The 27,801-nt window shown below is 40.6% G+C and overlaps 2 protein-coding genes and 1 long non-coding RNA gene across 4 annotated transcripts in view; 2 read left to right on the top strand and 1 right to left on the bottom strand.

Annotated features, from left to right (window-relative positions):
• DPH3 (diphthamide biosynthesis 3) overlaps nt 1-12,626 on the top strand; it is a 153,362-nt gene extending 140,736 nt beyond the window's left edge. Inside the window, exon 3 of the mRNA XM_056800269.1 lies at nt 11,652-12,626. Coding sequence (XP_056656247.1) covers nt 11,652-11,824 — 173 coding nt within the window. The 3' untranslated portion in view covers nt 11,825-12,626. The remainder of the gene's footprint in view (nt 1-11,651) is intronic.
• Nucleotides 885-19,737, bottom strand: LOC100030622 (zinc finger protein 345-like). Of its 2 annotated transcripts, none has more exons than XM_056800267.1 (6): nt 19,711-19,737; nt 18,998-19,050; nt 9,831-9,957; nt 8,368-8,466; nt 7,880-7,975; nt 885-3,859 (listed from the first exon to the last, which is right to left on the bottom strand). In XM_056800267.1, exons 2-6 carry the CDS (start codon nt 19,028-19,030, stop codon nt 2,079-2,081), a joined length of 2,136 nt encoding a protein of 711 aa, XP_056656245.1. In that variant the 5' UTR covers nt 19,031-19,050; nt 19,711-19,737; the 3' UTR covers nt 885-2,078. The 2 variants fall into 2 exon arrangements, with proteins under 2 accessions (XP_056656245.1, XP_016281932.2); XM_016426446.2 differs by lacking the exon at nt 19,711-19,737 and adding an exon at nt 19,614-19,705.
• A 79-nt stretch (nt 19,738-19,816) lies between these two features.
• LOC103092061 (uncharacterized) lies at nt 19,817-27,347 on the top strand. Its single transcript, XR_473563.3, has 3 exons — nt 19,817-19,944; nt 24,725-24,986; nt 25,573-27,347. It is a non-coding gene; the product is annotated as an uncharacterized LOC103092061 (long non-coding RNA).
• Nucleotides 27,348-27,801: the final 454 nt, after the last annotated feature.

Genomic DNA, 27,801 nt, shown 5'->3' with positions numbered 1-27,801 from the left:
ATCCTCCTGGGAGGGACAGAGTGAGCCAGTCAGCCAGCCAGGCACCAAGTCAGCCAGCCAAGGCAATAGAGGAGTAAGAAGAGCCTGATGAAAATAATGGGAGTTTCCCGCTTGTGGCATGGAATTCCATTAGGGAGCCTCTTGCCTGCCAGACCATTAGAAAAGGTTAATTCTGTTCAAATAGTCATCTTCCAATTGTCAGTACAAGGAGCAAAGAGGCTAGCCTTAAAGTGGGAAAGCTGGCTGGCCACCTGATGCTCTCCCTTGGACCCAGGGCTTCTGCCTCTGCTTATTTGCTGCTGTTCCTTCCCCTGCTCCTAGAAACCCAACCCCACCCTATCCCGGGTGCTACTGTAGTGGCAGCAGCTCTTCCCTAGAGGCCCTTCCTCACCTACACTTTCCCCCCTTCTTTATTTTATCCCAGCATTTCTTGATTTCTCTCCTGACTTTCCTATAGTTTTCTCTTTTGTTTTATGCAACTTTCTGCTTTCTGATGTTTATTTCTTTTCCCTGGTTCTATTTCTTTTTTAATTAATTAATTATGTTATAATAGGAAAGAGACTTTCATACTTTGAAATCTTATATTTCTTACTAGCTAGAACTGATTAAACATCAACTGCAAAGTCTTTAGTTTTAGCATTAGTAAAATGAATTGCAGATTGATCAATAACCCATTTTATGTACTGGATCTCTAATATTCTATACTGGGTATGAGTTTTGTGCCTAATTGTGTATTGTTTTTAGAACTATAAAATATAATTAATTACCTATAGTGGTTCTCCAGTGTACCATAGCCACTCCCCCACCATATTCTTATTCCAGAAGGGATGAACTGAATAGAAGTCATTTGAATGTCAGTCATTTTATTTCATATATTAAATCTATAACATTATTCGATATTTAATTTTTCATTTGTGGGGATTATTTGAAAAATGTATATAAAATTATGCTAATTAGAAATTATTTCTATACATTATTCCCTTACTAAATCAACTTCTTTTTAGATCTGGATGCCATGAAACAATGAATTAAGGTATTTGAGAGTGTGGTTAGTGTTCAGGCCTGCATAAACGGTGGAGGAACTGTGAGCACAAAATATGGAATTCAAGATAAGAAAAATGTCAACTGGGTTTTGGGAAACCCCAGTTTTGTCCCATCCCCTGAGAACTCCCCAAGGAAGTCCTACACTCACCCATTTCAGACTGAACAATAGACCTTAAAGTACTTAATGATCCTAGTTTAGGTGGGACTAGTAGACAGTCAAATGCTAAGTACCTTTTTTAATCCTAGAAATTTCTCCCATTATATCAGTCCTCTCCCAGGGAGTTCAGCCCTTGGCTGGACCCTTTCCTTTTGTATCCATTGTAAAGCATCAGCCTCTCCCTGATAATCCTGCTTTGCACTTCTCATTTCCCTGTGGCCATAGTAAAGCCAATCAATCATACTTCCCCCGTCCTTAGTTTCCCAAAAGGTATATAAGTCCCCAATTTCTATTATTCTTTGGAGAATCATCTCACCTTTGATTCTCTCAGAGATACTGTTCCCAGAGTCCCAGAGCTCTTGGCTATGTATGGTTTTTAGGCACTTGGCTCTGTGTGGCAGACGAATATTGAGCACTATCTCTTTCCTGATTAAAGACTGGGTTTTACTGACTACTTTAGTGGTTCTGTGCTTTTTCTAGGTTCACAGAGGAAAGAAGAAAAAAGAAAGAAGACTCCAACACAGTATTAGGATCATAGAGAATCTTACTTGTCTCCACCACAAGGGGCTTTTGGTTAGCTCTTTTATTAACATATCAATACTCATTGATTATCTGATCGATATCATAGACATACATAATGAACAATGCAGTGGGTTACATCAATTTAGTAATCAGTTTTGTTATAACTTGGTTAATACCAAATTTCTATTACCCCAACTTAATTTGAGCATTGTATCAGACTGTAGGTCTAAATCATTTAGACCTAATCTTATAGAGCTTATAACATACTACAGTAAATAATCTGATTTTGAGCAAAGTGAGAGCTCTGTGTAAGCAAGACTGGAGATCCACCTGAAAGTCTACATTGCTTGCACTGTTAAGGTTTCTTCCCAGTGTGGATTCTCTCATGTTGAGTAAGACTGGGTCTTACTCTGAATGTCTTTCCACATTGCACGCATTCATAAGGTTTCTCATCAGAGTGGATTCTCTGATGTCGAGCAAGATGGGACCTCTGAGTGAATGTCTTTCCACATTGCTTGCATTCATAAGGTTTCTCCCCAGTGTGGATTCTCTCATGTTGAGTAAGACTGAGTCTCACTCTGAATGTCTTTCCACATTGCATGCATTCATAAGGTTTCTCACCAGAGTGGATTGTCTGATGTCGAACAAGACTGGAACTCTCTTTGAATGTCTTTCCACATTGCTTACATTCATAAGGTTTCTCCCCAGTGTGGATTCTTTGATGTACAGCAAGACTGGTACTCACTTTGAATGTCTTTCCACATTGCTTGCATTCATAAGGTTTCTCATCAGAGTGGATTCTCTGATGTCGAGCAAGATGGGACCTCTGAGTGAATGTCTTTCCACATTGCTTGCATTCATAGGGTTTCTCCCTAGTGTGGATTCTCTGATGTACAGCAAGACTGGAACTCACTTTGAATGTCTTTCCACATTGCATGCACTCATAAGGTTTCTCCCCAGTGTGGATTCTCTGATGTCGAGCAAGACTGATACTCTCTTTGAATGTCTTTCCACATTGCTTGCATTCATAAGGTTTCTCCCCAGTGTGGATTCTCTCATGTATAGTAAGATTGGATTTCACTCTGAATGTCTTTCCACATTGCTTGCATTCATAAGGTTTCTCATCAGAGTGGATTCTCTGATGTCGAGCAAGATTGGAACTCTCTTTGAATGTCTTTCCACATTGCTTGCATTCATACGGTTTCTCCCCAGTGTGGATTCTTTGATGTACAACAAGACTGGAACTCACTTTGAATGTCTTTCCACATTGCTTGCATTCGTAAGGTTTCTCCCCAGTGTGGATTCTCCGATGTCGAGCAAAATTGGAACTCTCTTTGAATGTCTTTCCACATTGCTTGCATTCATAAGGTTTCTCCCCTGTGTGGATTCTATCATGTATAGTAAGATTGGATTTCACTCTGAATGTCTTTCCACACTGCTTACATTCATAAGGTTTCTCCCCAGTGTGGATTCTCTGATGCACAACAAGACTGGTGCTCACTTTGAATGTCTTTCCACATTGCATGCATTCATAAGGTTTCTCATCAGAGTGGATTCTCTGATGTACAGCAAGATGGGAACTCTGAGTCAATGTCTTTCCACATTTCTTGCATTCATAAGGTTTCTGCCCAGTGTGGATTCTTTGATGTACAGCAAGACTGGTGCTCACTTTGAATGTCTTTCCACATTGCTTGCATTCATAAGGTTTCTCATCAGAATGGATTCTCTGATGTCGAACAAGATTGGAACTCTGCTGAAAAGTCTTTCCACATTGCTTGCATTCATAAGATTTCTCATCAGAGTGGATTCTCTGATGCATAGCAAGAGAGGATCTCTGACTGAATGTCTTTCCACATTGCTCGCATTCATATGGTCTCTCACCACAGTGAATTCTCTGATGTCTAGGAAGACTTTCCCTTCGTGTAAAAGTCTTTCCACACTGAATATTTTCACTAGATTTTTCCTCAGTGTGCATACTTTGGTGTTCAAGAAGGGATGGATTTCGATATTCAACACAGAATTTTCTACAAGTTAAGTTATAAGGACCATCACTCATTAATTTTTGTTTGTCAGTTTCTTCCACAGAAAGGCTCATTTCTGTTAGAGTCTCTTTCATTTCAAGTCTGATCCCTCCTTCTAAAAGAAACAAACAGTAAATCATATGTGCATAGTCACATATACACACATACAACTATATCTCCTTTCCTCCACTGTCAGAACATAAACTGCTTTATATCCTATTTCCTCAGGTAAAAAGAAAAATCAACTTAAATGGGCACAATCCATATAAGAATAGTTTAACAAAAGAGCCTCATGTATATCACATTGGCTCTTTGTAACAAATCTTTGATTTTGTCAAGGCTAGTATTATTATATTCCTAACTCAGAATATGATCGGAGAATGGCTAGCTGAGTGACTTGACCCAAATCCTAGCAGCTGAGACCAAATCTTGTGACTGGACATGCTCTCTCCATAGTAGCAGACAATTCACTTTCAATCTCTCCTTTTTGCTTTTATTTTCATTGCCTATATTCATAGGTATGATACTACTGAATGCATGTATTCTAAATAATCCTATTATTTAACAATCTATTTTATCTATAAACATTATGTAATTTCCTTTGAAATTGCTTTCAACCTTAATTTTTTTGTTGCAGTATCTGAAATCAAATGAAGAAAACCAGCACTTTTTTATATTTATCCAAGGCATAAAAGATTTTGTTCTTTTATCTACTTTTTGAGAAGAGCCATTACTTTTCTTTAAATGCATCTTTCCACTAAAATGATATCTTCCTACTAGATACATTTTAAACAATGATGTGGCATTTCCCATGTTTGAAAAATGTCTCATACAGTAACCTGTGTCCATCATCCTTTTGTAAGGAAATAGGCTGCATACTTTATTATTAATCCTTTCACACCCTTCCCAATTAGTGGTTCATAAGCCCTTTGGAGATTTGAGATAATACTCCAACAGACTTGATCTAAAAACAAGTTACTGGCACCTTGAGCAGTAAATAACTGCCTAATTTTGTTATAACGTTTTTCCTAATTTTTTATCCCCCCTGCAGTGATTCCAGATGATCATAACCACTAAAATGATGCTTTGGGGGTGCATTCAGTGACATCAAACTCTAACTTGCTTCTGACTAAGTGTAACACATTCTTTTAATTTCTCAACTTGACATCAAATTCTTTCCAAACTTCCAGGAAGTCTGGCCATCATGCTCCTAGGCATGCATAGACTCTCACTGACTATCACTGTGTGTGACTAGTTGCTCCATTCCTGGATTACCATGTAATTGCATCCCATCAACTTTCTAATCATGAGAGCAAGATGTCATTTGGGTTTGTATTCTTGTAACAGAGATATCAGACACTTTGCACACCCTGGTCCCTAGACATGCAGAGTAGAAGGCATTATGAAACCCTCATTGACCACAACTTTTTTACAAAAACAGACCATAACTGCCCACTCACTACAATGCTGTGGCTGGTTTTTTTCTCATTTGAACTTATCTCCACTTATGTTATCATTCTTCAGTCTGGGAGTTTCTTAAAGGAATTGTTTGACAACTCAGAGTAGTCATTAACCTGTGAGAGTGGAGCCAATTTGCCAGTGTTAGAAAAAATGAAATTCCATCCTCATCAAAACTGTGTGTTGTTTCTAAGGCAGAAGAGCAGTATGGGCTAGACAATGGGGGTTAAGTGACTTGCCCAGGGTCACACAGCTAGGAAGTGTCTGAGGCCAGATTTGAATCCCAGACCTCCCATCTCTGGGCCTGACTCTCCATCCACTTAGCCATCCAGCTGCCCCGTATGTAAACTAAAACAAAAAACAAACGAAAACCAAAGTGATAACATGCCATTGATCTCCAAAGAACACTTATCATTTAATATACTGTTTGTCACGAGTCAACGGAAAAACAAATATTTCACATGGTAGGTAGCAATTCATTTTGTTGAGTGGTTATAGAGCTAAAACAACAACAACAACAAAAAAGAATTTTCATCCCTATAAATTCTCTTCTATTTTCCACCTCATATAGAGGTCAGTCTTTTCATGATATTCTTCCTAAAAATCACAATACAGGTGGTGGTGCATTCTAATTCTACCTCAGAAACTTTTTTTTATTATTTTTATTTTTAACCCTGAGCAATTCACAGGAGCTCTGTTTGTCTCATTCGCAACTATAACACTGACATAATAACAACTAAGTCCTAGGTCTCCTATGAGGATCAAATGAGATAATATTTATGAAGTGTGTGACACGTAGTAGGTGCCCTATTCTAACATTGGGCTTTATTTTATTATTTTAATTTTGATACTTCCTCCTTTTGATTGCTTTTCTTCTTAAATGTCTTCATTCCTTCATTTTCTTATTTCCCTATTGAATTAAATACATTTCCATTCCCCAACACTTTTCTCCCTGGAACATCTAAGAGTGAGATTCAGGATCTGTTGCTTCTTTTTAAACCACCTCCATGTTTGGATCCTAGATTGTGAGCTGCTTTTGTCCTTCCTTTGTATTCTCAGGGGTTATTCCAAGAATATATTTTATATTTAATCCATGTTTACTGCCTGGGCCCAGGGCTTATGAGAGGCCCAGGCTCTGTCAGCATCCTTACATTCTGATCTCTCCCCTGGAAGGCAAATGCATGCTCTGGCCTCAGCCATGTTTCTGTCTCTTTCTTGCTCCTATTTCTCAGTAATCAAGTCACTCTGTTGGAACTAAAGCAGACCCAATCCTGAAGATCACAGAGGTTTCTTTCTAGGCTGCCATCTCCCTAAATTGAGGTGATATTATCACCCGATTCTCCCAGAACAGGACAAAGATTGAGCCTCAGAGATCCGGAAAGAACCCGGGGCTGGTGATTTATGCAGTCTTCACTCCTACTCATGTGCTGTTGAATGGAGAGAATGAAAATCATGAAACCAGCTCCCTGGGTCCATTATAAATTTAGGCTCCCTAATCTCAGCTGGGTCCTCACTATGGCAAGGCAATCCTTTGACATCTCTTTAATTTATTCCCTTTGCCATTCACCACAGCATCTTTTCTAAAGATTTTCCTTGGTTCCCAACACTCCTTTCTGGTTTATTCCCACTCCCACCCCACACCTGCTGAGCTGAAAACTTGGTCACATTTTTCACTTTTTAAAAATTGGACATTCATGAAGAGATGTCTTATTCTACAGATCTTATAGAACTCAGATGCCTCCTTTTCCTCTTTGGCCTCGGTATCAGGGAAAAAAGGTCATTTGTCTCCTAGCTAAAGAAAATCTCTTTACAGGTGAAAAAAAAAACCCATTCCACTCCCTCATCTAAACCCAGTCTATTCCTTCTTCCAGTACCTCTATTTTTATTTCATTTTCAATATTTCCCACACTAATGAAATAATGATCCTTTTTCTATGAGCACCAATAAAACCATTTCTCCCTAATGCTCCAAAAGCTCTCACTTGATCTATTTATCCCCATGAGAAATTGTCCAATATCTGTCCATAGTTTTGGGGCTAAACTGCTAGAGATGGCCATTTGCAGTTAGTTTTGCCAATGCATTTCCCTTGTTTCCTCTGTTATACTTTTGCCTAATATCCTCAAACTAGATTTCTTGAAGCTCCAGGCCACCTTCCCTAATTGAGACTTCTCTAGCGCTCCTTCACTTTTGTGCCTCCCCTCTCTTTATTCTCTACAATGGAGGGTTTCTACAGAATTGTTGGCATGATGTTCAGCAGATGGTGAGCTCCATGAGAACAGAGGGCATCCGTGGCATGGTTTTTTGTCCCTCATAACTGAGTACAGGACCCGGCACAGAGCAAGCACTAATACACTAAAGAGCTCATATTGGATAACCTAACCCCTTTCTGCAGTTTGAGGAGTTTCATGTTCTTTGATCCTAAAGAATGACTTATTATGAGGTCACAGACTGATCCCCTGAAGGGAGCTGAAAGGCTATGCAGTCCACCTCCTTCGTCTTACTGATAGGAAGCTCAGACTAAGGGATTCAGTGACTTGCCCAGGAAGTCACTGCTAAAAATATATGAAAAAGAACTCCAAGTCAGGTCTTCGTGCCCTCAAATCTAGCCCTTGCTTCTCTATGGCATATAGAAATCTGGTAATCACAGCTCTCACACACAGCTTCTGGCCTCACTCACCTGGACCACAGTTTCTCAGGTCTTCTTGCTCTAGCATCCATGGTACTTCCCTTTGCTCAAAATAAGAGATCACGTCTTCTCTGGCAACTGTAAGCCCTGGGCATGGGGAATCAGTTAGGGAGGAGGATGGAAAGAAACTTATCTTTAGGGAAAGGCACATGAATCCAGTTATTCCATTTAGATAATCTCCATGGGGCTAGCACATGAGTCTGCCCTCACCCCATAGCATTTGTGATGCAAGGAACCCAGGACAGGATGTGCCATGTTTTCCTGCTATGGGACCTGTAATGAGCAATAGCCAAATCCTCTGCCCACTCCCCACTCCCCACTCCCCACCCTGTTGGGTTCCATTCTGGCAGAAACTCTTAGGCACAAGCTGGGTAAAAGAGTTACTGTTCTGGATCAATCCAAAGCCCCAAAGGAACCTTGAGGGATCAGCTCTTGTCCCATCACCCAATTGCTTCTCACTCCCCGAAACTTATATAAACCTTGCGAACTTTTCATTTGGGGAGTTTCTGCCTCTTCTACTGGGCGACTCAACAAATCCTCATTGGTCCCAATTCTGTTTCTCAGTTGGTCCATTATTCCTGACAATGACAGAGGGATATAAGCAGGATGCTTACAAGGACTCCTGAACAATAGTTTCCACAGCATTTATTTGGGGGGAGAAGATCATGAAACCAACTTGAAATTAGAAAACATGGTTCTCCACTGTACACAGAGCCTGATACATTGTGGTACAATCAAATGTAATGGACTTCTCCATTAGTGGCAATGCAGTAATCCTGAATAACTAGGAGGAATCTGCAAGAAAGAACACTATCCACATTCAGAGGAAAAACAGTGGGAGTAGAAACACAGAAGAAAAACAACTGCTCGATTAAATGGGTCGAGGGGGATATGATTGGGGACATAGACTCTAAGTGATCATCCTAGTGCAAACATCAACAACATGAAAATAGGATTTGATCAAGGACACATGTAAAACCCAGTGGAATTTTGTATCAGCTACGAGAAGGGGTGGGGGGGTGGGAAGGGAAAGAATATGATTCTTGTAACCAAGGAATAATGTTCTAAACTGGCTAATAAAATGGAAAAAAAATGTGGTTCTGGTGCATTTCCTTTGTAGAAGGATGTCCTTATTCCATAGTTTCCCATTATTACAAAATGAGAGGCAGTTAGAAGTGCAGTGGATAGAGACCTGAGGTCAGAGTCAAGGTGTCAGTTAAAATCTGGTCACAAACAATAACTATGTATGTGCCTCAGAACAAGCCACTTAGTCTAATCTCTATTTCCTCAACTGTAAAATGGGGATAATTGTGTGGGAAGAAGTGATATAATATAAAAGAAAACCGCTGGCAGAGCACCTGGTCAAGACCAGGTTGTTATAAATGCTTATTTCCTTCCTTCTATTTCTCATCAACTGTGCTGGAAGTTTAGGACAATAGGAAGGAAGATTAAGGACAAATCTGCTCTGCTAGGGACATCTAGGACCTATGAGTTAAAAGTTTATGCTTATTAAAGAGAACAATATTCCAAATACTAGATCCACCCTAAAGATGAAGAAGTTATAAGGAAAACCTGCCTGTACAAGTTTCAGAGATTTGTTTGGGAGGCAAAATTCAGGTCTAGGTAAAGGTGAAACCAAATAATATTTGAGAATAGTTCCATGTCTGAGATTCTTGAATATAGATTTATTTTTTTATTTGAATCTCTCTAGATGTGATGAGAGACAATCTCAGGAGCATCAAAGGAAACCTTCAAGTTACTATTACACAAGGTCTAGTTAGTTTATAGGAAAACTAGGCAGTAGGAGGTCCCTGTTTCTTATTCTCAGGAAACTAGCATTTCCCCCTTTTTCATAACTTATAAATGCTCTAAACATTGCCTACTACTAATGAAGATATTTTATTGGATTGCAGACTCATTCACCAGGGAGAATTGTCCTTACCCACAGAGAGAAGGTTCCAGGCATTCTCCAGCATCACCTCCTTGTACAGCTCCTTCTGGGGAGGGGTCAAGAGGCGCCACTCCTCCAGGGTGAAGTCCACAGTCACATCCTTGAATGTCACCACCTCCTAAATCATCAAAAGTCATAGCACATAGGCCTGAACTACATGTCAGGATTAATAATCTGACTCATCAATTACAGGAGGAAACCAAAGCACAGAGAAGGTCTGGCCCTTAACCCTTTACGAGTGTCAGAGTTCACACTTGAAACCGTCCCAGTGGAATTTTAAGAAATAGTTCTCATTGGAATAAAGCCGAGGAGCATCTAACTATGGAATTGTGCTGTGAAATCCTCTAAGCCCCTCATGATTACATTAGTATCTCCAGTTTTTCCTACTTTCGTTATTTTGAGATCAGAGACCTTAAATTTTCTAAAATTAATCATTTTTTAAGTAAAGCACCCCATGTTGAATTCTGTGAACTTGGTATTCAAACACACTCATGTATTTTTAGGACAAAGTTTATTTCACTTCTTTTTTTTGTGTGGGTGCTCTTTGTACCTGATGGAATTTCGGCTTACTTGATGCTTCGGAATACCTGATTTGGGGGAGCAACCTGAAAAAGCAGATCTTTAGCAACAAGTTTGTGGGTATACAAGGAGGCTGCATCCAGGGCTGATCCGGCTTCCTTGTGAGACCAGCCCTCTCAATAAACCTATTTCTTTTGTGTCTCAGCTAATAAAATTTCACCACAAACTGTATCTCCCCATGAAATCATGGAGCAAAGTCTGTGTTCTCTCTGTGAGATTTGTGGATCTGTGGAGGAGAAGAGAGAGCGAGGTCAAAATTCTTTCTTACTAGTACTTATAAGTTATATGTTCTAAACCAAAATCTGCGAAGAATTTGGGAGAATCTTTCAAGTGCTGCATATTCTGGAGGGAAGAGAATTCTACAGGATGCCTTAAAAGGGAACAAAGCAACAGAAAAGTCCTAGTTTGTTTTCTGCATGACTGAAATCAAGTCTGATCTGGTGGACTTGACTGGGTGATCTGGGCTGGTCTGTTGTTATATTCAGGTCTTGAGTTTATTCTTGGTAGGACTGTTTACAGTGAAAACCTTTTGCAGAATGATTGCTTCCATTTGTATGTGACATATATTTCTTAATTATTTTTCATTAGGCAAAAATAAGAGTAATTATGATGGAGAAGGGAGAGTTCCTTTATTCAATAAAAAAGTAATATTTAGTTAATTTGCGTTTCAACTGAGCATATTTATAAGAAAAAATGTTGCCACTTTCCTTATGAGAAAGAAAAGATTTAAACATACTGCTAGAACTCTAGAAACTTGAAAGAATTAGAGTCAAGATAATGAGTTAGAGTGCTACTGATGGAGGCAGCTGGGTAGCTCTGTGGATTGAGAACCGGGCCTAGAGATGGGAGGTCCTAGGTTCAAATCTAGCCTCAGACACTTCCTAGTTGTATGACCTTAGGCAAGTCACTTAACCCCCATTGCCTAGCCCTTACCACTCTTCTGCCCTGGAACCAATACACAGTATTGATTCCAAGACAGAAGGTAAGGGTTTAAAAAAAAAAAAGAGTGCTACTGATGTACAATATAAAGGAGAGATCTGAAAATATCCTTATAATTTGGAGGAGTCATCTATATCTCTCACCCACTCTGTGCAAAATGTATTTGGCCAATGTGCCTGGAATGTTTTTGCATTTCACTTCCTTTTTTCTATTCATTTATTTCTGAACAATTGAGGGATTTATTGCTATTATTTATGTTTTCCCAAGAATTTATGAATCTTTTCTTTTCTCTAGATCTCGATCTTCTTTATTGCATCAAATTCATTGTGTGGGTTCTGGACAAAGAAAGGCAGTCCTCTTATGGACTGATGATTGCTTCTCTGACTCCAGTTCAACAGATGCCATTCCAAACCTCTTCCCTTCTCAAATCTCCAACATCTATCTGTCACCACCATGGGCTGAAGTAATGAACGCCAAACCTCATTTTAAGAACGTTAATCTCAAATATCTTATTTCTTGCCCTGATCTGCTTTTTTGGCTTTTTTTTTCTCACTGATTTCTCCACCATGCCCTTGATATGGGCACCTTCTCTCCCCTCCACAACCCCTTTTCATCCCTCTTTTGTGTATTGTCTTCCTCTGTTAGATTGTTAGAACCTTGAGGCTAAGAGAATAGAAAACTTTGAATCTCCCAAAGTGAGCCTCCCCAAAGAAAATGAAAGAGAGAACAATGGATTTGCAATAGAAATCCACAGAAGTAAAGGATAACTTAGAAAAAAGTAAAGAACATTAGAAGAAAATCTTACCACTGATCTCAAAGACAGAATGAACATAGAGAGCTGAAAGATTATAAGTCACCCAGAAGAACACTGCTGGATAACACAATAATGAAAGTAACAATCAAAAAAATTGGCTAGAACTTCTGAACACAGAAAATGAAATTCAAGTGGAAAGAATCCAAAGATTGTCTTCAGGATGAAACAAAAGGCTACTAACTCCAAGGCAGGTCATAGTAACACAGAACAGTTTAATAAAAAATAAAAAATTAAAAAAGTGCTGCAAGCCACCAGGAGAAAGACCTTCAGATACAATGGAAAGGTTTGGAATAATATAAGACTATTCCAAATCCAGTAGAAATGAAAGAATGTGATCCAAAAAGCAATGGAGCCCAGGATGCAGCTCAGAGTGACCTCTCCTATGAGAAGACTGAATTGATCTTGTATCATTTATTTATTGATCCTATTTACAATAAATTGCTTTTGTCTCATAATTGCCCGAGTCATGGTTCTCTGTCTCTTGACTCGATTCAGTATTCAACTGATCTGTACTAGGCTAAGTATAACATCCAGTTCTTGTGCATTTAATCTTTAATCTCTGTTCTATTTTTGTTTCGTGGTATGAGCTGACCTTGGAAGATTCAGGTGAGTCATAGGGAGTCAGTTCTAGTATTTTTACATCATCAAACAATCAGGGATTTGGATTCAAATGCTGGCTGGCCCGTCTTTACCAAACTTCCAGTCAATCCTAGTGTTTCTATATCCCAGTTGTGAAACCAGTTTTGTTGCCCTCAATTCTATATCATCTACTCTAGTCTTTGTTCTGTGTTTCCCCAAATATATTAAAGGGTGAAATAAAAGATTGAGGCAAACCATTGACTTCTTTATTGACAGGCAGAATGCCTCTGTTTATTTTGCCTCAGTTTACCCTTTGGTTAAATTTCACTCCCAACACCTGTAAATGTGAGTTTAACAATGCTGGCTAAAAAGTAAATGTTCGCTAATGAAGAGGAACCTGAAATATTTTTAGGAAAAAAACCCTGAAATTTGCTTCTCGAAAACCCAAAGAGCACAATGCAGCAGTGAATAACTCTAGACAAGAGCAGCAGAGGAGCATCAGAAGAAGAAGGAAGAGGCTTCTTTCTAAAGCTGCACAAGGAGAGCGGGATGAATGAGGAAACCTGGTAGGGGTGACAGTGGAGACAAAGACGGAGGGTATCATGGGAAGAATCTTGTGACGTCCTGTCTACAGGCAAACGCTCCTTTTGTGGGAGCACAGAACAGAACAGGAGGAGGAGACAGACACGAGAGGGACATACCCAGGTCATATCGAGGACTAGAAATGTTCAATTCCATTCCATCTACATTCAGTGCCTTCTATGCACCAGGCCCTGTGCTGAGCCCAGGGGATCCCCAAAAAGGCAAAAGACAATCCTTGTCCTCAAGGAGCTTACAACCCAATGGAGGAGGGAGACCATATGCCAAAAATATATATGCATAAAGCAAGGTCTGTATTTGGAGAAACAGGGAATATTGAAAAGAATGGAGGCTCTCTAATTCATTGGGGTTACAGTTAGGGTTCTTATAGAAGGTTTTCGGTTAGGACTTAAGGGAAGTGGGGTCAGTGTTCTGAACTGAGAAAGAAGAAATATTCCAGGCATAGGGTATAGCCATTGAAAATGCTTGGAGCCAGAGGCAGCTAGCCAGCCTGATCTGGAGTCAGGAGGACCCAAGTTTAAATCTGACCTCAGACACTTTCTAACTGTGTGACCCTGGACAAGTCACTTTACCTTGATTGCTTAGTCCTTCTTGATCTTCTATATAAGAATTGATACTAAGCTGGAAAGTTAAGGGTTCAAAAACACTCTTTCATTTTGGGGCAGTTGGGCTGTTCACTGGATAGAGAAATAGGCCTAGAGCTAAGATGTTCTGGTTTCAAATCTGGCCTCAGACACTTTCTCTCTATGTGACCCTGGGCAAGTCACTTAACCCCCATTGCCTAGCCCTTCCCACTCTTCTGCCTTCGAACTGATACTTGATATCAATTCTAAGAAAGTAGGGAAGGGGTTAAAAAATCCCAACAAAGCTGCAGCAGAAAGAATCCATGAGGCCAGTGCCACTGGGTTGAAGAATACATATTGGGACATAAGGTATAAGAAGACTGGCTAGCTGAACATTATGTATTTGATCCCTGAGTCAATAGGGAGCCACTGGAGCCTGCGGAGTAGGAGAGTGACACAACCACAACTGCATTGTAGGAAAATTACTCCAGTGGCTGAATCAAGAATGATTTGGAGTGGAGACTCTCGAGCAGGGCAGACCCACCACCCATTGTCTGAACAGGCCAGGCATGATGTGATTTGGGCCCCCACCAGGATGATGGCAGTGGCATAGAACAGAAGGGGGCGTACTGGAGAGATGCTGCAAAGGTGAAACTGGCAGGTCTGGGCACCATTTTGGATATGTGGATAAGGGACAGTGAGGAGTCAGATGAGTCCTTTGGTTTTGAGACTGAGGGATGAGGAGGGTGCAGTAGAGAAGGTGGGAGTTGTGTCTGATGGAGAGAGAGCAGTTCCTGTTTTGGACTCACTGAGTTTCAGATGTCCACAGGTCATGCAGTTTGAAATATCAGTATGGAAATTTGAGATGCAAGCCTGGAGGTCAGCAGAGACATTAGAGAAGACAATGTCCATCTGAGACTTGTCAGCAGGGATGGTTTTTACATCCCTGCTTGTAGAGATCACCAAGGAAAGAAATCTAGAGGCAGAGCAGAAGAGGACTAAAATTAGGACCCTGAGGGACATACTCATCCTAACCTTACTGGGAGGAGGATCCAGCAAAGACAGAGAAGCAGAGATCAGAGAGGTAGGAGGTAAACCAGGAGAGCCTGGTGTCCTAACAACCTAAAGAGAAGAGACTATCAAGGAAAAGGGACTGGCCAAAAGCACCACAGGCTGCAGAGAGGATTGAGAGAATGTAAACTACGAGCCAATATCACTCGTGAACCTTGTGTCAGAAATTTCAAACAAAATCCTGTCCAGAAAATCACAGCAAATTGTCCAAGAAATCATTCATTATGACCAAATGATCACACTTAGACCAGGAATAAAAGGATGGTTCAAAAACAGGAAAATAATCAAAATAAAACCCGAAACACCCCAAACCACAGGCGCACCTCAAGAAATGCAGAAAAAGCTTTGGACAAAGTACAAAGTTCTTTTATATTTTTCAGGATCATAAAACATCCATTTCAAACCAAAAGCAAATTATCACATGAAACGATGATACATTTGAACCATTTCCAATAAATGCAGGTGTGAAGGAAGGATGTCAACTTTCCCCACTCTTCTGGAAATGCTAGAAATAATAATAAAATAAGAAAAATAAATGAAAGGAATCAAGATAAGTAAAGAAGAGCTCAAACTATCTGTGTTTGTTGATGGTATGATGGTCTACTTGGAAAATTCCAGGGAATCAGCAAAGATATCAGATGAGACAGTGAAGAGATGAAGCAAACTTAAATGTAATAAAATGACTCCCCCCAAATCAGTATCATTTCTAGATACAAGAAGGAATAAGATGTGTTGGAAAATAAGGACGCCAATACACCAATACACATGATGGAACTCTGAACTGACCCAACCATTATGAAGAGCAATTTGGAATCGGGCCTAGAGAATGATAAAATTGGGCATATCCTTAGACCCTGTAATACCACTGTTGGGTATTTTTCCTAAGAAGATCATGGCAAAAAGGAAAAGAACTTGTATATTCCAAGATATCTACAGTAGTTCTCTTTGTGGTGTCAAAGAAATGGAAATCAAGGGGCTAGTCATTAATTGGGGAATGAATATGGTATGTTTTGGGGATAGAATACTACCACACCATAAGAAATGATCAGCAGTTAAAAATAAAACAAAACTTGGAAAGACTTCCATGAAATAATGAAGACTGATATGAGTAGTTCCTAGAGAACATTATATAATATATGATTAATAATTGAAGAAGAGAAAGAACTAATAGATGAAAATAAAAAAAACATATAATCTCTCTCTCTCTCTCTCTCTCTCTCTCTCTCTCTATATATATATATATATATATATATTGTTGTTAGGAGATGCCTTCTATGGTTTGGGGAAGGTACAGAGGGGGTGCATAATAAAAACTGACCCCCCTCCCCCCAAAAAGGAATAATGGAGGGGGGAATCCTATTTCAAATAACTAAAATATGAACATAGTATCTAGAGATCAGTCTCCCAAAGTCCATAAAACGTGCATAAATTAAACTCCAAAGCAATCCTTAAAAAAAGGTGGCACAACTATAGTAGCTGGGAGACTATTCAGTGCTCATAGCTGTGAACATAAAGTCCCACGCCCGGGATGATTGTGGTATTCTGTAACACTCTAGAGCTATTTGGTCCTGATATTGCCCTGCCCCCCTCCCACTCGCTGACCAAGCTGTACAGCCTTCTCATCTGCTCTGGTGGGACCAGAGACTGGGCCAAAGACTTGGGCTTCATCCACAGGTTACTGCCCCCTCACTGTTCAGAAGAGCCTATTTGTATGCTGGCGGTGGCTGAATCATCCTGGCATGCAGCCCATGCATGCTAAGGGTGCCGTCAATGGCATGACCGGCCATTGCAGGGACTGCGATACATGACCAGACACACTTGGGTTGGGTACCTGCCTTTCCTGATATCCCCTCTGTAAAACAGCGCTCTACAAGGGGGCCATTCACAAGGCTAGTATCTTCGGTTGCTAACCAGATTCCGGCTTTATTGTGAGACAGGCCCTCTCAAAACCCTTTTTTTTTTTACTTGGGGACTTTGTTTTGGTTTTTGGTGTCTCGGCTAATAAGTTTTCATGACAGGGTATGAGACCTGATGATAAAGAATAGGTCAGATGGCCCTGCCTCTGGCTTAATGGCCTCTAGTTGGGGGTATAATACATTTTTAAAAACATGGAACCAAGGACAGGACAGTAATCTTCTCATTGGCCATCACCACAGAAACGAAAGGTCATTATTGACCATTTCTTCAAAGAAAGTGGGTACAGCTTCCACTTGCAATGAGCGGTTCCTTTATTATCGCTTATAAATGCTTTTGTACAGGAGTGCCAGCGATTCACGGAGGTCTCTGATAAGGGCACAGACTGCCTTTGGAAAGATCACGTTCATTGTCAAAGATGGGACAAGGTAAGGTTGTCCTAGCTTCTTCAAAGACCTTATGGGAAATGCTGAGACGATGTTTCATGAGAGTTTTTCTTTTAGTAGCCATTTTCGCCTTGGAATTCCTCATCAGAGGGGGAGGAGGTTTAATCAAGTCCACATAAACTTCTTTCTCAGAGAAGAAACTTCAGATTGAACAGAATGATTAGAGAACAAAATAAAAAATATAATACAGGAGAAAAAATCTTTCCATTGAACATGATGAAGGGGATGTTTTATAGGGCTGAATAAAGTCATAAAAAATTCATTTGGAAAAACAAGAGATCAACTATCACAACCAAAATAATAAAAAGATGCTGTGATAGAGAGGGAACAGTATTACAGTATCATAAATCAGCAGTCATCCAAACCACTGGGTATTGGGAAGATAATAAAGAACGGACCTTCTCAAGTACATAGCTTTGCGAATGAATACTTGAAGCTACTCTTAAAAAATAAAGGCCTTAATTCTGAAAGTCTTTAGGCCATTCTTGGTCTTACCTACAACCCCTTTGACTTTTTGGGCCAGGTAGCTCAGTAGGACAGAGGCACTTGTGCGGGTCACACTCTAGAATGGATTTGAAATCAATAAATCAATACTGTCCCTATCTGGGTGCCTCATTCAGGCTATGACTGTTGATGACCGACAATTTTTGCAATAGGATCTAGTGGCACATATTAGGTTCATATAATAAACCTCAACCCCCTTTCCTGTCTTCTTACACCTTTTTCCTCTCTGACGCTGGGAAACTGGCCTCTTGACTGATCTTTGAGTTCTGATTCTGTGACTTTCCATTGGCTGTCTCCTGGGATGAGAATGCTCTCTACCGTCATCGTGGCCTCTGAGCATTCTTCAAGCCTCAGCTAAATGTTCCCTTCTGAACCAATGATTCTTAGTCAGAGCCTTCCCTTTCACAATACCTCCCACAAATGTTTCATAGAGCTTGTTGGCACACACCCAGCTGCAGGTCTATCTCCTCCATCAGACTGGGAGGGGACCTGGAGGACATGCCATGTTTTTTCTTTCCTTGTTTAGAATAGTGCCTGGCACAGAGGAGGGCTTTTCTGTGCACTCATTGACTAGAACAAAGAAATGTTAAAGAGGAGGGAGCCAGAGAGACTTGGGAAGATTTGCATGACTTGAGGCAGAAGGAAATGAGGAGCACCATTTCCTCTCTGATCAAAGCACAGACTTGGGGAGACCTTTAGGATTCTGCTTCAGGCCTGTCCAGACTCTTGTGAACAGGTTTTCCTGGACCTGCAGCTGCTATATTGAAGAGCTTGGTGAAAAGAAACAAAGAAAAGGGAGATTGTGTGTGTTGATGGGTAATCTGAAAGAGAACAAAGCCATGATCCCTAGCAATAAAGACTGAAATGGTTGTCCTTGTCAGTAATTTTAAAGAAGGAGAACTCAAACATGGCAGGTCAGTAATTCTGAGGGAAGCCAATGCTGAGGGAGACACCAAAGTGCCAGTGAAATCATTTGAAAATACAGTAGGAGAGCAGGAAAGTGATGTCCCTACTGCATTCTGTTTCAAGTCTATTTTATGTAAGAAAAGATCTCTAAGTAAGGTATTGCCATCTTCATAAACCCTTTATAATGAATGAAATTCCCTCATTGGCTGATGTTGGTCAAATCTATGGCTAAAATACGCTCACCTGGGCTGGACATCTGTCACTCTCAAAGGTCATTCCCTCTGACTCCAGGATCCCTGTAGAGGTAGCAAAGTAGCTCAAATAACTCCATTTTGTAAAGTTCCTAACTTTCCCACTATGCCACCTAGTTGCCCAAAGTAACACATTATCTAGATAATAGATTGACTCACTGATCTAGGAAAGGTTGCTGTGTGTGTGTGGGGGGGGGGGGGGGCGGGGGGGGGCGGTGTTGCTCTGGAAGGGAACTGCCAGTAAATGAGGAGTGGAAATTTGAGAGTGGGCAAAAAAGCAACAGGCTTCAACCCCTTGGCAGGGAAGGGGGGCTGGATGGCTTTGACACAGGTGGGAGCAGGAAATCAGAAAGTATGAGTAAGGGGAGCACAGGTAGGGACTAGGAAGCAAGATGATTTTCACCTAGGCCATATAAGGTTTAAATTAGGAGTTTGACAAAAAAAGAGAGCAGCTTTTTACCATTTTAGCTTTCACGAGAATATAGTAAAAAGGAGGGAAATAGAGGAAAGGAGAAATAAATTGTCTAATACCTAACTAGCCATCCTATAACTGCTTATAACTGCCTATGAAAGAAAGTCCAGCTGATCCCCCCTTCTGCTCAGCTCACCTGCAAGTAATCACTGACCCACACCACTTTCAACCAACTCCCAACCCAAAAAAGTCCAAAAGCCCCTCTCAGGCCCCCCACTGGCCTTTTACATCACCTTCTTAATTCACTTCCTGTCTCTATGGTTTCTACTTCCTGTCCCTCTGGCTTCTACTTCCTTTCACTGTGGGCTGGTATATCTTTACACATCTCTATGGTAAAGGACCTCCAGGTCACTTGTTAAATTAGAAGAAAGGAATTAAGAATTGCCTTTTACAGTCATGGTGGGGAAGTCAGAGACACTTGAGTGATAGAAGTGTTCCAGCTGGACAGCTGAGGCTGGAAAAACAAGGTAAATAGGTCCCAAAGTCTAAGTAGGAGTTGGGGAGGATTCTTGAGACTCTGGTAGAACTTGGGCCTGGCATCCTTGAAGGGAAACTGGAGACTCCAGGGAGCCCTGGCCAGGCTTGGGATCTAGAAGAGAATCAGCTCCAAAGCAAAGGGGGGGGGGAGGGGGGAGGGGAAAGTAAGGGGGGAAGGAAAGAATTTGCATTCTTGCATGTAAGATTTAAAAATTGGTTTTAATTAAATGGGTTTGACAAATAGAAGAGTTCTAAAAGTAAGATTGTTGTTGCCAATTATAAAATATTAGTCCTTAAGTCAAAATGACTGTTAGTAGTTTTTATTTACAACAAGGCAGAGATATTAAAATGGGAAATGTAGGAAAATGGCAGGAAGATGTCTAGCCCAGCACTCTTCAGTGCTGCTCCGGTGAAGTCCGGCTGAGTGGTCCCAAGTCTCCAAGTGGAAGACCCTGTAGCGCCTTCAGCCATAAGTCCACCAACACAAGCCTCCTCCATCAGCTCTGCTAGCTCACCCAGCAAGGCTCTTCAGTGCCGAAAGCTCCAGTCAAGGACGAGTTCAGGAAAAAGTGATGGCCTCCAAGAGTCTCCCTTCAGCCTGGCTCCCCATTGCAGAATGAGCAGAAGTCGTCAGCAGGAGCCACCAAGGCAAAATGATTGAAAATTCTTCCAGGTCTCATCTTTTAAAGTCCCTTTTCCATATCACTTTCTGTCTTTCCCCCTTCATGGGAACCAAATTTGTTTGGCAAGGTCCAGTGGAGTCTTTTGGTAAGTGACTTGTAAACTCTTGCACCGAGAAGCTTACCAAGGATGAAGTAGGGTACTTGAAGTTCGTGATTGATTAGCTCAAAATAGACAAAGGGGATAAAGAATTCCCTTTCAAGGAGCAGCTGGATAGCTCAGTGGATTGAGAGCCAGGTCTAGAGATGGGAGATCCAGGGTTCAAATCTGGCCTCAGACACTTCCCAGCTGTGTGACCCTGGGCAAGTCATTTGACCCCCCATTGCCTAGCCCTTACTGCTCTTCTACCTTGGAAACAATATTGTATATGGAGTCCCTTCTCAGGAGTTGCGACCAGGGAGACAGGACACTTGGGTCCCTGAAGGGAAGGCTAAAAGACAGATCTCAGCATGCCTTGGGCTAAGTCTGCAGGTTCAAAAAGTGAGGTCGATCTATGGAGGGGAACTGCAGACATGAGGGAAATGAAAGAGGAAAAGAAATGAAGGTAGGTTACATGGAGAGAATGAGACCTGATGGCCGGCCAGCATAGCCAACAGAAGCCAGTAGGTGGAGGGTGGTGAGGGGGCCAGTTGTGATCAGACCTACCTGGGACCTCCAGGTCCTAAGGAGTCAGCTGCAAGGACAACGAGAGATTTCCCATCCAGCCAAGAAAACAGAGGAATCTGGGGATCAAGACTTCCAGATTGTGGGCAGCTCACTCTGGGAGGGTCTTCCTAGTCCCCCTTCATGCCTGCCTTCATTTCACCCCCTGAGGTGACTTTGCTAAGGTGCAGGGTCACTCATTTGGCCCTGCTGCTCAGTAAACTTCTCCATTTCTTCCAGGATCAATAGTTCCATGAACAGGACCCCCCCCAGTACCCCCCCAGACCACCAGCATTTTCTCTGGCTGTCTCTCCATGGGCAGGCAGAATACTTTCTCTCCCCAACTTAGACCACTGCCCTCCCTGTCTTCCCTAAAGTCCAAACTAGAATCTCACCTCCTCCAAGAAGCCCTCCTCAAGGTGAGGGTAAAGTCCCCCCCACCCTCCAAGATAGAAGGGGGTGTGGTTAAATACACTTCAGCAGGAAAGTGATTTGGGGTTAGAAGAGTGCCTAATCTTTGGTCAGATCAAAGGCCCTAAGTTTCTGGAGATGGCACAAGTCTTCTCCCCCACAGGGAGGGCTCTGGGGCTGCTAGGGATGAGCAGGGGAAGCCTGAGGCTCAGAGTCAGGATCATGCCTGGGATTCTGCTGGGAGCTTTGAAAGAAGCAGGGGGCAAGGGAGTAGGATCCTGGGGCTCTGGATCCTAGGAGTAGGGAGGCAGGACTCCTGGGTCCTTCCAGGGTGTGTGAAAATCAGATCTTGTTCTGTCCCCAGTCAGGACGTTTTAGGAAGAAACAAAATTTAGTTTGGTCCTGGGAGATCCTAACTGAGAGAGAGTAGACTCCTTTTCTTATTCTATTCTCCTCATTATACCCCCTCACTCCATCACCCCAAGCAAAATTAAATCTGAGGTTTGTCTCATGTTTACAGTTTCCCCAAATGAAGGAGTAGTAAGATACTCAATGTACAAGGTAAATCAAGTATGGGACAGGTATTTATTTTCTACACACAAAAGACTCTCAGAGGAAAATTTGATAAGGGTAATGTGTAATTGGAAATATGTTACCCTAAAAACTATATTTCCCAAGAGCCCACTGACTTCCTGTCATTATGTACTTCCCATAGACAAAGGGATAAATTCAGTGGGGTTTCCTGGTCAAGCCTTCTTGGCTTCCTGGATTTCTACCCTCATGGTAAGAGGATTTTTTTGGACAGATGAATTAGCCATGGGCACGTGTTTGTTTGTTTTTTTAAATTTTGTTACCTTTCTATTCCTTTATTTCTAATGATCATTAATAAATCTCTTAAAATATAATATTTTAATTATTGTAAACTAATTTTAGCTTTTACAGTAATAATATAACTACCTTTATGCTCCGCCAGAAGCCTGAGACTCAAACTTCAGAATAAGATGCAGTTTCCAGAACTGCTAATTAGATATTTTTTTATATTGGACCATAACTCTGCACTGTCCAAATAATTTCAAGTCCATATTTTCTGTATCTCCCAATATCTTCTCCAAAGAATGCATTGACTTAATACTTTTAATCAATTGATTTCCCCATCCCATTTTACATTTTTCATCATAAGGGATTCTTTCTGGGAGGATAGAAAATGGGGTACATTGGGAAATGCAGGTTTGTAAAAACAGAAATATACCTATAAAAACTTAATTTTAAAAACAGGTTAGACTCAAGAAATTTGTTTATAGGACAACTCAAATCTTGAAGATGTAATTAAAACTTTTAAGAAATCCTTATAACATAAAAATCTTATGCCTGCCCATTGCCACAGTGTTATAAATGATGGTGAGGTTCCAAAGTGAGTCTACAAAAGTCTTTGATGTACCTGCAATATGGTACTCGGACCCTAGCCAAGTCATTCAGTCTCTGCCTGTCTCAGTTTACTTATCTGCAGAACGGGGGTGATGATAGCACCTATTTGTTGTTATGAGGGCCAAATGAGATAACTTGTGTAAAGTGCTTAGTATAATGTCTATCATATAGTATGCCCTCCTGTAAATGCCTATTTCTTTCCTTTCCTTCATCCTACTAAAAATAAAAGATGTCTTTAAGCAAATGCGTGATCAAAAAAGAAGATCTTTCTGAATCTGGGCTCATCACTCTATCCACTGAGCCATCAGTGTCTTCCTAGATTTCATCTTTGGGATCAAGCTTGCTCTTTCTAATTTCACAACATTCACTTTTAACTCATTTGTGGTAATTATTCTTTCCATTTACTTTAGCATAGTCATTGAATATAGTGTTTTCATGACTCTGTTTACTTTGCATCAGTGCACATAGGTTTTGCCATGTTGGTTGGTATTCATCACAGTTACTCTTATTTATAGCACAGTAGTATTCCATTATATACATGAATCACAGATTGTTTACGTGCCCAAGTGATGAGCATCAACTTTATTTCCTCTATTTTGCTACCACAAAAAGCATTGCTATAAATATTTTGATTTATATGGAGCTTTTCTTTTTGTCATTGACTTCCTTGGGCTATATGCCTGGATCAAAGCTCCTTTACTTGCATAGTTCCATATTGGTTTCCAGGATGTTTGTACTAATTTTTGCAAATCTACCAACAATGTATTAGTGTGTATTGTTGGAGAGAACATTCATAGGGATGAGATCTCAGAGCCATTAGAGTATTAGAATTGGAGTACTCTTTAAAAATGAGTGACTAGGTGATGTAGTGGATAGAGCCTGGAGTGAGCTCTAATTCAACCCCAGAAACTTCCTAGCTGTATGACTGGGCAAGTCACTTAATCCTGGTTGTCTCAATTTCCTCATCTGTAAAATGAGTTAGAGAAATAAATGACAAACTACTCCAGTATCTCTGCCAAGAAAACCCTAAATGGGGTCATGAAGATTTGAATATGACTAAAAACAAGTGGCCAACAACAATCCTTTATAAATAGTAGTCCTGAGGTTCTCCTTTGATGCCTCCATCATGCCATAGATTTTACTCTGGGTTTTCCAGGCTTATTCTAGTTCTATCAGGTCCTATTAAGTTGGAAGGTTTCAGGTCCAATCCAGAAGATGGATTGCATATCTGTGACCAGGCTGGCTAAGTTTGGAAAGACTCCAGTTGGCTTCAAAGTGTGGCGTGTTTTGCAACTCTCATAGCAACTATCAAACACCATTCTACTTTATTATAGAAGAGTCACGGTCTGAGTCTAGGAAGAGAGCATCTGGCAATAAAATCACAGATGCTTGAAATATCGAAGTCAGAACAATTTCCGCCACACCTATAAGAACTATTGATCACATTAGTTTTTTGGGAAAATGCATATCTGTATTCTGACTCTCTGTGTTGGGCACATGGGCAAAACTTCTACTGGGGGCAAACATATTAAATATTCCTGGGCACTCGTAACTGATTCATTCTCTGTTCTTCTGCCTCTCCTACGGGTATTCTACAAAACCTTTTCCCAGGTATTCTCTATTGGAAAACAAAGGACAATTGTTCAAATGAGGATGGAAGTTCCAAGCTAAGACTTGAAGAATTATACCGTTTAAGAGCTGGAAAAAAAGACTTCTGTGGTCCTCTGGATAGGGTCAGAATAGGAAAGTGGAGATTCAGTAAATGACATGATTTGCCCCATCCATCTCCTATGGCTAGCTGGTTCCCGAGTCAGTTCTCTTGATTGCCAGTCTAAATCTCTCCTAGGACAATAACAGGCTGCTTGCTCACCAGGTACTCATTTCTATGTACAAAGAGATTGTTTCCAGTGCCTGTATTCACACATTGGGGATGCTTATGGTTGGTTATATTTTTTCTTAGCCCCTATTCACCTTCATTCTGACTTTCCTAGAACAATAAATTAAAGCCAAAAGAGCCTGTGTGTTAGAACACATTGGATGCCTTTCTTTAAATAATTTTTTTAAAGGAGCCAAATCTGTGTTTTCTTTCACAACATGACTAATATGGAAATATGTTTTGCATGACTGCACATGTATAACCTATATCAAATTGCTTGCCATCTCAGGGAGGGAGGAGAGGAGGGAAGGAAAGAGCATTTTTTAAAAATATGAATGTTAAAAATTATTTTTAAATATAATCAGAAAAAGGTTTTACATGTAATTGGAAAAATAAAATTTTACAAAAGTGTGAAAATAATTTAAAAAGAAAAAAACTAAAGATGTTTTTTCTTATATTGAACCTAAAAGACCGTATCAATCTTTTTCAAGGACCCTCTCTATGCTCTCTACTCTCACCTCCCTCCATGACCACCACTACCCCTGCCACTTCCTTCCTTAACGTCTTAACTTGTCTTTTTTAGAGATTTCCCTGATACAGTAAAGGAAGCCACCAGAAGCAGGCCTCCCTGGAGAGTTGGACTGGACTCAATAGCAGTAAGGCGTCAGTCAGGAAGTATGTTGGAAGCCAATGGGAAGTGGTTAATTTCCCAGACTTCCTGAAGGCTCTGTCCTAAGATACTTCCCCTTTGAGCTGGCCCAAGAGGAAGAGCCATAGGGTTTATCCAAATGGGAAGCAGCCCACATGCACGTAAAATGAAAGTCAATGATACCTATATTTACCAAGATCATAAATAAAACAACTGAAATGTTGTTCTCTTCTCAGCCCATTCCACTTTATTTTCCATTGGCTTAGGCCATTTCTGTAGCAGGTTGCTACGGTATTACTGTGGAATCGCATCAACAACATTGGTTTTTTGAGGAAAGTTGTCCACTAGTAAGATGACTTCCAGGAGGGAATTGGGTTAAGCCTGCAGAGTACCATCATGGGAAGTTGGATGTGGGGTGCCAATCTAAGAAAAGGAATGAATAAGGAGAAAGGGAAGTCAGAAGGAACAGAGCTATGACTGTAAAGTGCTGGTGTAGGATACTGCACCAGTCTAACATAATGGGGGCCTGATCTATTTGTAGATCCCTTCAAATTGATCAGATGGTGTTTTTCCCCATGGATGATGTTTGGGAAATGGCATCTGGGACAATCATAATGACATATGAGGGAAATGCCTGGAGAGACTGTGCAGCATGCATGAACATCTATAATAATTGCTGCCACATGATTGAGAGAAACCTTTTTTTGACTGACTCCATGGTCAGAACTGTTAGCATCTTCAAAAAGTCTTTATTTTATCTTCAGTGGACCCTGATGGTACCTTGGATGAGAGACCAGTAAGGGCCAGGAGTCTGTCCTTCCTTATTAAGGTCATTGTCCTCTTTAAGGTCATGGTGTTCTCTGAGAAATGGGGCCTATTTGGTCTTTTCATTCATTCTTTCCATTGTAATTCCAATGAGTAGAGTCTTCAACCATAATAAGCCACAAGAATCTAGGAATTCGGTGTGGCAGCCAACCCAGCTTTGATACCCCAAAGCAAGGAATAGCCTTTGGGAGGTAGCTTTCTAGATTCCCTTCCTGCAAAGAGAATCATCTGACAATCAAGCTAAATTTGGATATGGACTTGGTAGAACCCATATCATGTAGGAAAGGAGCCCAATTTTGAGCCTACTCCCCTGGAGAGTGGTGAAGGGGAGAGTATGTTCCAGAGACATTAGGAGGAAATGTTTGTACATTCATTGTTGTTATATCTTCACTCGTGGCAAAGAGATTGTTACACAATGATGATTCGTTCCTGTTTTTCTATTTTGAATCTGGTATACAAGATGGAGGAGTCATGGCTAGACAGCAGTTCCTGTGGGAGAAAAAAATCTGAGGATTTTAGAGACTTGAAAATTCAGTATGAGTCAACAGTGTGATATGGCAGCCAAAAAATGTAATGCCTTCCTATGCTACAAGAACAGGGGCCAGAATAGGGGTAAAGGTGTGGAGGGGAAGGGTTATAGTCCTGCCCAATTCTACTTTGAGACCATCTGAAGTACGAGGTTCAGTTATAGGGACCACATTTTAAGAACATTGATAAGCTAGCAAGTGTCAAGGGGGAGCCTGGGAAATGTGCCACAGAGCAGTTAAGGAAACTGAGAAGAGTCAGTGAGATTGATGACCCAAAAAGGGATAGAAGAGATCACAGAAGACAAAATGGACACCTTTGAGGAGCTAAAATTAAATATATATATATATATATATGTATATATATATATCAATGTAGTTAAAATTGCAAGGAAAGCCAATTAATTGGGGGTGGGGAAGGACTTTAGCAGCAAGTTTTTCTGATAAAGATCTAACACTTAAGATGTATAAAGAATTTATTCAAATTATATAAGGACAAGAACCAAAGGATAGGAATAAGTAATTCTCAAAGGATGAATTCCAAGCTATCAACAGCCATGTGAATAAGTGCTAAAAGCACTAATAACTAGAGAAATGGCAAAAACAAAATCTCATAGCCATCAGATTGACAAAGAAGACAAAAATGCACAAATACATTGTTGGTGAAGCTATGAATTGATCCAGCCCTTCTGGAAAGCAGTTTGTAACTTGGTCCCAGAAATAACAATATTAGACTTATATGACAAAGAGATCAAAGAAAGAAGAGGATAAAAATGTACAAAAATAATTATAGAAGATCTTTTTGTAGTGGCAA

This window comes from Monodelphis domestica, chromosome 5 (assembly GCF_027887165.1).
Source record: "Monodelphis domestica isolate mMonDom1 chromosome 5, mMonDom1.pri, whole genome shotgun sequence".
NCBI classification, from domain to species: domain Eukaryota; kingdom Metazoa; phylum Chordata; class Mammalia; order Didelphimorphia; family Didelphidae; genus Monodelphis; species Monodelphis domestica.
The sequence above is the reverse complement of the archived record's forward strand: the minus strand, read 5'-3'. Positions and strand labels throughout refer to the sequence as shown.